The sequence below is a fragment of the Ambystoma mexicanum genome, chromosome 11 (genome assembly GCF_040938575.1).
Source record: "Ambystoma mexicanum isolate Mex_15411 chromosome 11, UKY_AmexF1_1, whole genome shotgun sequence".
Taxonomy (NCBI): domain Eukaryota; kingdom Metazoa; phylum Chordata; class Amphibia; order Caudata; family Ambystomatidae; genus Ambystoma; species Ambystoma mexicanum.
Window position 1 is genome coordinate 419,567,738 of NC_090934.1, and position 12,162 is coordinate 419,579,899.

At 48.0% G+C, this 12,162-nt stretch overlaps 1 protein-coding gene across 1 annotated transcript in view; it reads right to left on the bottom strand.

The window, feature by feature from the left end:
• Positions 1–6,161: 6,161 nt before the first annotated feature.
• The window catches only part of MDK (midkine), a 142,511-nt gene continuing 136,510 nt past the window's right edge, over positions 6,162–12,162 (bottom strand). Inside the window, exon 5 of the mRNA XM_069623222.1 lies at positions 6,162–7,954. Within this exon, the coding sequence (XP_069479323.1) occupies positions 7,929–7,954 (26 nt within the window). The 3' untranslated portion in view covers positions 6,162–7,928. The remainder of the gene's footprint in view (positions 7,955–12,162) is intronic.

A 12,162-nucleotide genomic window follows, 5' to 3' on the forward strand; every position in this document is an offset into this window, starting at 1 on the left:
GCATGCACTCTACTGTTTCAAGCTCTCACTGGTTTCCACACCTGTGGCCTGGATAATGCACTCTTTACTTGCAAGCACTCACTTGTTTCCACACCTGTGGCCTGGAGAATGCCCTCTTCCCTTGTCAGCACTCATTTGCTTCAAGCCCTGTTGCTCAGAGAATGCACTCTACCGTTGCAAGCACTCACTGGTTTCCACACCTGTGGCCTGGAGAACGTACATGTCCGTTGCAAGCACTCACTGGTTTCCACACCTGTGGCCTGGAGAATGCATTGTACCCTTGCAAACACACACTGTCTACAACACCTGTGGCCCAGAGAATGCACTCTTCCCTTGCAACCACTCACTGGTTTCCACAACTGTGGCCCAGAGGATGTACTCTTCTGTTGCAAGCACTCACTGGTTTCCACACCTGTGACCTGAAGAATGCACTCTTCCCTTGCGAGCACTCACTTGTTTCCACACTTGCAGCCTGGATAATGCACTCTTCCCTTGCAAGCACTCACTGGTTTCCAGACCTGTGGCCTGAAGAATACCCTCTTCTCTTGCAAGCACTCACTTGTTTCCGCCCCTTTTGTCAAGAGAATGGACTCTACCATTGCAAGCGCTCAATGGTTTCCATACCTGTGGCCTGGAGAATGTCCTCTTCCCTTGAAAGCACTCACTGTTCCCTGTCTTGTTGCCCAGAGAATGCTCTCTACTGTTGCAAGCGCTCACTGGTTACCACACCTGTGGCATGGAGAATGCACTCTTCCCATGCAAGCACTCACTGATTTCCGGCACTGTTGCCAAGAGAATACACTCTTCCCTTGCAGGCACTCACTTGTTTCCTGCCCTGTTGCCCAGATAATGCACTCTACCATTGCAAGCACGCACTGCTTTCCGCTTTCCGCACCTGTGGCCTGGAGAATGCCTTTTTCCCTTGCAAGCACTCACTTATTTCTTGCCCTGTTGCCCAGAGAATGCACTCTACCATTGCAAGCACTAACTGATTTCCACAATTGTGGCCTGGAGAATGCACTCTTCCCTTGCAAGCACTCACTTGTTTCCACACCTTCGGCCTGGAGAATGCTCTCTTCCCTTCCCAGCACTCACGTGTTTCCTGCCCTGTTGCCCAGAGAATGCACTCTACCGTTGCAAGCACTCACTGGTTTCCGCACCTGTGGCCTGGAGAATGCACCCTTTCCTTGCAAGGACTCACTTTTTCCACACCTGTGGCCTGGTGAATACCCTCATGCCATGCCCCGTTGCCCAGAGAATGCACTCTACCGCTGCAAGCACTCACTGGTTTCCACACCTGTGGCCTGGATAATGCACCCTTTGCTTGCAAGGACTCACTTGTTTCCACACCTGTGGCCTGAGAATGAACTCTTCCCTTGCAAGCACTCATTGGTTTCCACACCTGTGGCCTGGAGAATGCACTCTTCCCTTGCAAGCACTCACTGGTTTCCACACCTGTGGCCCAGAGAATGCACTCTTCCCTTGCAAGCACTCACTGGTTTCCACACCTGTGACCTGGGGAATGACCTCTTCCCTTGCAAGCACTCACTTATTTCCTGCCCTGTTGCCCAGAGAATGCACTCTACTGTTGCAAGCGCTCACTGGTTTCCATATCTGTGGCCTGGAGAATGCACTATTCCCTTGCAAGGACTCACTTTCCACACCTATGGCCTGGAGAATGCCTTCTTCCCTTGCCAGCACTCATTTGCGCCATTCCCCGTTGCCCAGAGAATGCATTCTACCGTTGCAAGCACTCATTGGTTCCCACACCTTTGGCCCGGAGAAAGCACTCTTCCCTTGCAAGCACTCACTGGTTTCCACACCTGTGGCTTGGAGAACGCACTCTTCCCTTGCAAGCACTCACTGGTTTCCATGCCTGTGGCCTGGAGAATGCACTCTTCCCTTGGAAACACACACTGGTTTCCACACCTGTGGCCCAGAGAATGCACTCTTTCCTTGCAAGCCCTCACTTATTTCCTGCCCTTTTGCCGATAGCATGCACTCTACTGTTTCAAGCTCTCACTGGTTTCCACACCTGTGGCCTGGATAATGCCCTCTTTACTTGCAAGCACTCACTTGTTTCCACACCTGTGGCCTGGAGAATGCCCTCTTCCCTTGTCAGCACTCATTTGCTTCAAGCCCTGTTGCTCAGAGAATGCACTCTACCGTTGCAAGCACTCACTGGTTTCCACACCTGTGGCCTGGAGAACGTACATGTCCGTTGCAAGCACTCACTGGTTTCCACACCTGTGGCCTGGGGAATGCATTGTACCCTTGCAAACACACACTGTCTACAACACCTGTGGCCCAGAGAATGCACTCTTCCCTTGCAACCACTCACTGGTTTCCACACCTGTGGCCCAGAGGATGTACTCTTCTGTTGCAAGCACTCACTGGTTTCCACACCTGTGACCTGAAGAATGCACTCTTCCCTTGCGAGCACTCACTTGTTTCCACACTTGCAGCCTGGATAATGCACTCTTCCCTTGCAAGCACTCACTGGTTTCCAGACCTGTGGCCTGAAGAATACCCTCTTCTCTTGCAAGCACTCACTTGTTTCCGCCCCTTTTGTCAAGAGAATGGACTCTACCATTGCAAGCGCTCAATGGTTTCCATGCCTGTGGCCTGGAGAATGTCCTCTTCCCTTGAAAGCACTCACTGTTCCCTGTCTTGTTGCCCAGAGAATGCTCTCTTCTGTTGCAAGCGCTCACTGGTTACCACACCTGTGGCATGGAGAATGCACTCTTCCCATGCAAGCACTCACTGATTTCCGGCCCTGTTGCCAAGAGAATACACTCTTCCCTTGCAAGCATTCACTTGTTTCCTGCCCTGTTGCCCAGATAATGCACTTTACCATTGCAAGCACGCACTGCTTTCCGCTTTCCGCACCTGTGGCCTGGAGAATGCCTTTTTCCCTTGCCAGCACTCACTTATTTCTTGCCCTGTTGCCCAGAGAATGCACTCTACCATTGCAAGCACTAACTGATTTCCACAATTGTGGCCTGGAGAATGCACTCTTCCCTTGCAAGCACTCACTTGTTTCCACACCTTCGGCCTGGAGAATGCTCTCTTCCCTTCCCAGCACTCACTTGTTTCCTGCCCTGTTGCCCAGAGAATGCACTCTACCGTTGCAAGCACTCACTGGTTTCCGCACCTGTGGCCTGGAGAATGCACCCTTTCCTTGCAAGGACTCACTTTTTCCACACCTGTGGCCTGGTGAATACCCTCATGCCATGCCCCGTTGCCCAGAGAATGCACTCTACCGCTGCAAGCACTCACTGGTTTCCACACCTGTGGCCTGGATAATGCACCCTTTGCTTGCAAGGACTCACTTGTTTCCACACCTGTGGCCTGAGAATGAACTCTTCCCTTGCAAGCACTCATTGGTTTCCACACCTGTGGCCTGGAGAATGCACTCTTCCCTTGCAAGCACTCACTGGTTTCCACACCTGTGGCCCAGAGAATGCACTCTTCCCTTGCAAGCACTCACTGGTTTCCACACCTGTGACCTGGAGAATGCCCTCTTCCCTTGCAAGCACTCACTTGTTTCATGCCCTGTTGCCCAGAGAATACACTCTGTTGTTGCAAGCACGCACCGGTTTTCACACTTGTGACCTGGAGAATGCCCTTTTATGAGCATATGTCCCTTGGAAACGTGCATCTGTTACTGGATGGGATTACACCAAATAACCGGACAAACTCATTAAGATGGCAAGTTGCTGTTTTATTAGCAATTATCTAAAACAAGGAGTTTACAACAAACATCAACAGACAAATACTCATTCTCAGCGACTGCTATATGAAATACAATGATTTACTTTCTTTGTGTATCAGAATTACATCATGTAAAAAAATATTAAAAAAACCTATCAAGGGTTGGGATTGGTTAAGGGACACACCTAGATATACAATCATATAGGAGCTAGCTTTGTTACTGGCTGTCAGATATCAGGTGGACAATTTATGACTACCTCTTCATATGAGTCATTTAAGAAAAATCAGTTACACAGTGTTTAATTGGTTTCTCAAGCTATACAACCCTTCTTTATATGGACTAATACAATTGGTTTGGCACACTTGTGCCATGTCTGGAACATTCGGCTCAAACAGCAGCACATAAGCCAAGACCCAGGTACAAGTAGATAGGACATGGAGCTGCCCTACCGCCCAATTAGCCCAACCTCTCTCATCACCCATGCCTTCTGCTATGAAATTCTCTTTGTATTTGGCCTTGCAGAGTATTCTGGTCCCGGGAATGCAATGGGAGTAGTGGGGGCACTCGCTATCGTGTCTGGAACTCCAAGTTCAAGCCCCATTTTCAGCCTAGATTCACGTGACAAGAGACCATGATTCTGTACATTCTGCAAGCTTTCAAATGTTTTCATGAATTAAGACTTGGCACCTTCTCTGTTCTTTCTTGCACCATAACGTGAGAGGATTCATCCCCCGCTCGCATGTTCCTCTTCAGCGTAGATAGTTGACCTCGACTTCTCAGTTCTTGACTTCAGGCCAAACAGCCTCACCACGCAGCTCCAACAACCTGCTATTCTACTGCGACACAGCCTTTCATTTTCTCTTCATAATCTTTGGCTTACTTATTTCATGATACCAATGTCCAGTTTCTGTATAATGGTGGCTCTGCTTGCATTTTATTCACTACTTGTAGCTAGCCTATACGATGACTTCATGTATCTTGTGTTTCAGCGTATGTACATTAATTATACTTTGGATTTCTGCAGCACTTTCTATCATGTAATCTTCTTCTTTTACACGTTTAAAGTTCACTTGGTTCTTTACTTCGTAATTTCTCCTCTAGGATTCATACATTGTCTTCATTCAGTACTTAAGGACTTTGTGTACACTTTCTTATAACGCCATCAGTCCATTTTCATCGCTCTTTCTCATATTCCTTTAGGGATCTCCTCCTTCATGTCATCAACTCGGGGGTACATTCGATATGATTGTCTTAATGGATACCGTCTTCTAAATACTCACTGCAGTATTGGTACATTAGCTGGTGCTAGGCAGGACACGGTCTCATGTCTCAAATAAAAGGGTGGTAGGGGGTAGGATCTCAGGTGGATGTGTATGTCTCCTGCTCTACACTTCCTTTGCAAGTGCTCACTTGTTTTGTGCCCTGTTGCCCTGAGAATACACTCTACTGTTGCAAGTTCTCACTGGTTTCCAGCTCCATGGCTTAGCAGTAGCACCCCTTACAGATGTGAGCATGAGTGAGGGATGAAAGACCACATTCCATTGCGGCATGGTGAACCTGCCTGAGCCTATCCTTCACGATACCCGACTCTGTACTCTCCTCCTCCTGTAAACCTCAAAGTCCAACATGATTACATTCCCCGAAACACCCACAGCTCTGTTTCTGAAATATGACAATGTATATAAAAGAACATTCATTTGAAAAATGTTCCCGCAGTTGGACTTTTGAATAACAAAAACTGTAAAGAAAACGAATGAACTGAAACAGTATGAACTTGTAATCAGGAATCAGTGAGCAGCTTCAGGTACTATGAAAAGCGTTCCCTGTGCCCTCTTGCGGTCTTACACTGTTGTCTTTCATGTGGTGCAAAGTTGGTGTTCCCTAGACCAGTCTCCAAGTCCATTCCTCAAGAGCCAATCACACTCCTTTCTAGGACAGCCACAACAAAAATCATTTGTATAGATAGATCTACGGTGGATGGTATTGAAGATGTTATTTGCATAGTGGTTATCCTGAAAAACAGGTGTGGTTTTTGCTCCTGAGGAGTGGGCTTGGAGACTCCGCCATAGAGGATGCCAGTGCTGGTGAGCTATTATGTTCATAGTCCAACAGGGGGCGCCCTACATCCGATTGTATACGTGCACTCAAAGTGAGGCTGATAGTTCCCTCACCACGGCGTCGCTGCAGGAGAAGACCCCATCCCAATGAAATCTCTGCCCAGGCCTCAAGGAGACTCGCCATTGCATTTCCCAGAAGGATTTCCATTTATTTAAAACAGTTATTGTGAAAGCCACTTGGAAAAAATAATAAATTAAAAGTGTGTGGAAGTCATTGTGTGAACCAGTGAATTCATTATTTTAATGTGTGAAAACAGGAATTGACTGGAGCCATCTCTGGGCAGCAGCGAACAAATAAGTACAGCAGCAAAGGAAAACACTCTGCAAAGTTGTTTTTTTTTTTACAGATTTTTATTGGAAAAGACACATTTTAAAAAGGTTGATCAGGTATTATCACATGAGAAGAAATATATGACAGTGGATTGATGTGCAAAAGGAATATACAAATGTGAGAGATGAGGGTGAGCGAAGGGAAGAGGATGAGGTAGTAAAGGGAATAAGAGTGAAAATAAGGAAGATATTGATCCCGAGAGGAGAAGGAACGAAGGGAGAGAGATCGTGGTACAGAAAGGGCACCCGCGGTTGCTAGGAGAGAGACAGACAGGTGAATAAGGAGAAAAACATAGACCAAAAATGGGGTACAAATGGAAGAGGGAAGGAGAGGTGAGGAGAAAAGGGGAACGCAGAAGGAGGAAAGGAGGGCTAGAAAGACTGTGCCAGGAAAAGGGGTTCTGAATGCGTAGAAAGTAAGAAAAAATGAGGAGTGTGAGAAAAGGAGGATGGGAAGCAAATGGAGCAGAGGGATAGAGGATTGGGGAGGAGAGAGTATTAAAGATGGGGAGCAGAAGGAGTGAATCTGAATGAATATGGTTATGGAAAAAAAGGGGTGCAAGTGAAGAAGAGGAGACAATAAGGAGGGGAATGAGATTAAGGCAGTTCATGAAAGTAATAATGGAAGGTCTGATTAGAAATGAGAGAACAGAGTGGCAATTATGGAAAAGAGTAGAAATACAGAAGAAAGAGCAGCAGGGGGCGGGGAGATCGGATGGAGGGGCGGTGCACAGGTTAATAATGAGAACATAGAGTAAAACCAACCAGTGGGGGGTGACACTGAGCCCATAGAAGGGATTTCCAGTGCCCCTCTGGAATGGTTAGATCTTCTGAAAATGCCACACCGAGTGTAAACGTGGTGCTGAGAGCCCAGCTTTGGGGTTTGGAGAATGTTTATACAGCAATACAAGAGCGGCCTAGAACGGCCAAGGTCCAGAGAGTACTACCTGCAAAGTGCCCTGTGGGGACTGGGGGCTGGGTCAGTGTTACCCACAGATGCTTCCCCCAGGCTATGTTCCAGTGTGCCCGCCCCCTTCATACACACTATGGTCCTGCCGCTCAATAAACACACAGATCTTGGGACAGAAGAATGATGGCGGAGGAGAACGTTGAAATAGTAAAGGCCAAAGCACGTTCCACTACCAAGAAGCACCTCCACTACAAGACAGAAGACAGAAATTAAGGCCAAGAGGAGGAGATTATTCGAAGGCTAAAATGTGTTGCCTTCTCTCATCCACAGGAATGGCAGAATGGTAGGTCAGCCTTCACCGCAGTAGGATGAGGTGGGGACTTGGTTGTTGTAAGGAAGAGTGATGGTCTTAGCTGTGCAGAGAGGGTCTGAGAGTGGGGTAGGATGAAAGACGATAGCAGTGGAATGAGGGGCTGACCATGTGGTGAGGCCTGAATGTGGGGTGACAGGATTGGCGAGGGGGGCTGGCATACGGGACTCAGAGAAGGGCTAGGAATGCCCCAAGTGTCAGGGGTGTGAGATTTTGGTGGCACCAGGGGTTGTGTGTAGAGTGCGATGAGTGGTCATTTCAACAGCAAGGTGATGGGGTGAGGTGAGGGCTGTGCTTGCGGTGAGGGTTTGTGTGTGTGTGTGTGTGTGTGTGTGTGTGGTGAGGAGCTTAGTGTGCGGTGAAGTGCTTCTGTGGCACCCGTAGGCAGACCGTGTGGCATCACGGCATGCCAGGAATTCTGGGTAACCTCAGACGTTGTAGTAAAAAGGTGGCAGATGGGGGCTGGGGCATCACAGGCTTGTGTCGTTACTCCTTCCCTTTGCCTTTCTTGCCTACAAAGAAATAAGGGAAATGCAAAATCATTGTTAGTGGCACATGCCTTGGAATCAATATAAAAACATAACATAGCATTGAAATAATTCACCTGAAATGTGAATAAATAAATGTCCCTCTGCAAAGGGAGGGCAGTAGAAACACACATTAAAAGACATGGTTGTTGGGTATTTAGGGACAGTTTGGAGCATTTCTCAGGGCAAAAGAAATATTCAAAATCTGCTGTAGAACACAGGAAAAGGGGATTTCCCCCCGCCGCCCACGAGTGAAGGCTTTTTCTACATACAACAACAAAATGTCAACAAACTAACCCTTAAAATGTAAAGAAAAATAAGTTTGAGCAGTGCCATTTTCGCATGGGAGTGACAACTAGCACACATGAAATGAAAGAACACTAGTTAGCGCATGCCATGTTGGCTGCATTGTGAAGCTGAAATCAATAACCCGATTGGCCAAATGCACAAACTTGTATTAAATGCTTTAAAAGCACATCTCGCATTCAGTAAACGGAGGTAAACAGCACAGAGCAGCGCAGGCGTTCAAGCCGGTATCTCGCTGCATCATCCCCAGTCCTTTTTATGATGGTTTACACTCACATGTCAACAAGCCGCCACACAACAGCAACTATTTACACACAAATATCCTCATTATTGCCAGTCTAACCTAAATCAATCCATTTAAACAAGAGTCGCGGAATCCTTACGAAGTTTATGAAGTTGTTGGCTACCTTAAACCAAACCCTTTCTACACATTGTAGAATGCGGGGTTCCATGTGATAATATCACTTTAAAAATATTGCCATACAAGAATGTCGCCATTTTTTTGCAGCAATATTTCCCCATTGAACCTGCAGGGGACACCCCCACAACCCAAATATATTTTTTAAGGGAGCGAGGAACACACCTGCAACCCCTGCACCCATTTACCCCAAAAATTATCCCCACTAATAATATCGCCTATGGCCATTCCCGATAACTATGTATTTGGCAATATTATTGCTGGGGATAATATTACATGATTCCGAATGTGTGAAGTGTTGTTTCAAGCCTTTGTGAGCCGACAAGGCATGAAAGTTGATGGCCTGAGGACCTGAAGAAGCCCTATCAGAACCAAGCCTGTCCCTCCAGCATCTCCCTGACTGGCTACCAAAGCTCTCAAACCATGAGGATGTTCATACTGTTCCTTTCTATGAAGCAGCACCAGGACCTCTTACTTTCTTCTCCATTAAGGACAATCCCAGTTACGTGTGGCAAGAGACCAAAGGTGGAGTTACAATTCTCTGTTAGAACTCCAGAGTTGGTGACTTCAGATACTAGCCCTGGTGCCAAATGAAGAGACTTTCCTGCACATGTTTTGTTTGTGCCAAGTGTCCTAAGCGGTGCTGGGAAACCCCACACACATACAAGGTCCACACCAGGGTCTTGCATTTCTCACAATCAATGTGGCCAGACTTGTATCCATCAAGGAGAAAAGGGGAAGAGGTGGGGAAAGGGGCTTAAGATGAAGGGCAGCTTACTCCAGGTGCAATTGAATGAAGCGCATGTCCTTTGGCATTGCCGATCTGGGCGGAAACTTTGCTGAGCTACACTCTCCCATAAAATACACATTGGTTCCCGGTGTGCTGTTTATTTTCACACAGGTGAGGCTGACTATTACCCAAGCAACTTCAAGGTGTCCAGATTGGTGTGTCCTCTGTGCCTGGCTACTTTCTTACCATGGGCCTTAAATAGCTACCGAAAGAATAAGTATTTGGAGGTATTTGCAGTATACATGTCCGAACCTAGAATTAAATCATGCACCATTTTCAGTTCTGTCCAAAAAATGTCTGCACCCTACATAGTCTATAACGTAACAGTTGCTGTACAATTACACAATTTGTACTTCCCACGTTGTATTCCCACTGAGTGGTGATAGCAGGGTACAGTGGAAATGCAAAAGCTCATTCCCTTCTGGCTGGATATGAAGTAAAAAGTGGTAAGCCTCCCTTTTTACATCTGGCTAGTATTTCTGCCTAACTCAAGTGGATCTCTGGTCGGGATGGTATCCACTATTCAGAGGGGGGCAAGGGGCATTCCCCACTAAAGGAAACAGCACTCTGTGGCATTTTCCCCCAAAGACGCTGGGGTTCTCTGGGGAGGCACACCACCCACCCAAGCACTTTGAATATTTGACAAACCTGCATGTGTTGCAACACCAAAGAGTAATGATTGGATGGTTTTATAGGAATCAAAAACCAATGTCATTGCTCTGGGAAACCCTCCAGAGCATGTCCCTCAGCGCCAGTCTGACTGCCCGCAGCTCCAGCAGATTGATGAAGCCACCTTTCTCCTTCGATGACCGCTGATCTGGAGAGAGCCGAATGCGCCCCGAGCATGTTTGTCCTGTCTTTTTGCCTGGCCAGGTCATTCGCCGCAGACCTAGACACCTGGAGCACATGTGACATCTTGCCAAAGTAATGCAACCGCGGGTTCCTGGGAAGCCACTGAAGAGATCTCCTCTGGAGTCTAGCCTGCGGCACCAGGATAATACAGGATGCCATGAGGCCCAGCAAGCGCAGGAAAGCTGATGATGAAGTCACCATCCTTAATGTGTCCCTCCACAGGAATTGTTCAACTACCTGAGGTCTAGGATGGGGCAGAGGCCACCCCATTTCTTGGGAACCAGAAAGTATCGGAAGTACCAGCTGCCTTTACTTCCTTGTCTGCTGCCTTTACTGCTCCCTTCAAAAGAAGGGGTTTGCGCTCTTCCAGTAGTTCCTGATCTGGCAGCCGGGGGGGGGGGGGGAAAGGGGCGTGGAGTTTGTCGGGTGGTCTGCTCAAAAATGTGAGGCAGTAGCTCCACTCGACCAGCTGAAGGACCCTGGCATTGGAGGTCATTTTCTTCCATTTGCCCAAGAATCCAGACACTCGCCCTCCAACTGGTGAAATATGATGCGGCCTCAAAGAGGTTTCCGAGTCACAGTGGAAGTCGATGCTGCCGCAGCCATCGGCTGCCTCGTCCCTCTTCCACTTCTATCAGGCCAAGGAAACCTGCATTGGCCCTATGTAGCCTGGGGCACTTGCGCCCTTCTAAGGATGGTGGAATTCCTCCTCTAACCCCGTATACAGGATACAACGGCAACACTCTGCCATGGGGGCTGTTGCTGCACCGCTAGTCCCAGAGACTTATCTGTGAGCTTTGATTCCTTAAACCTTTATAGGAACTCGTCGGCTTTCGGGCTAAAAAGATACTTGCCATTGAAGGCTAGGTCAAGCAAGTTCGCTTGGACATTTGGGGAAAACCCAGAGCCCCGCAAATACTTACGCAAGACTGTTGAAGTGCCCATAGCATGACCCATGCAGTCAGCAGCATCCAACCCTGTTTTGAGTGCCTGACAGGCCATTTACTTGCCATCAGCCACTATATCTAGGAAGCAAGCCTTTGCTTTCCCCTCTAGGAGTGGTCAACTGCCTCTGAAATTGTGCTCCAGAGGATGTGGGTACATTTGGAGTAGACACAAAAGGCATTTGTTGGCTTAAGGGCCATATTCACCAAGGCAAAGACCTTTTTTGCAAGAGCATCGATCTTTTTAGACTCTCTGTGAGTGGGGAGGTTCGACATTGACATCATTGGCCTAGATGTAACCGTTGTGGCCTGTACCACTAACCACTCCGGTTTCGTTTGGGACATCGGAAATGGGAGGTTGCCTCTTGCCAGTGTATACTTTTTAGTCATCTCCATGTCGATTGCTTTGTCGAGCACGGGCGCTGCCACAAGATGATGACCTGGTCTGCTGTACCCACATTGAATGGCAAAGCACGTTCTGTTTGTGGGCGACGGTCAGGGAACCCCAAGGCTACAACGACCTTCTCGACCATATTGCAGTATTATTGGACTTCCACATATGGGAGTGCGGGGGGCTTTCAAAACTAGTGGCATCATGGAGCAACCCAGCTTGGTCCACCATAAAATCTGGTAATGGATCCAAGGTCGTACCTCCCATCGGCTCTAGCCCAAATGGTATTGGGTCACCCTTCTCATTGAAAATCAACCGCACTGAATCAAAGTACATGGCCTGAGAGAGCATCCAACAGTTTCACAGGAGGAGGTTTCTCCTTAGGGGTCTCGCTCGAGGGCTTTTGAGCCACCTTGGCATCCTTCGTTCCGGATGGACCAAGCGTGGTTGGGGCCATATTGACCTGCGGCATTGAGGCGCAAGCCGTTCCAG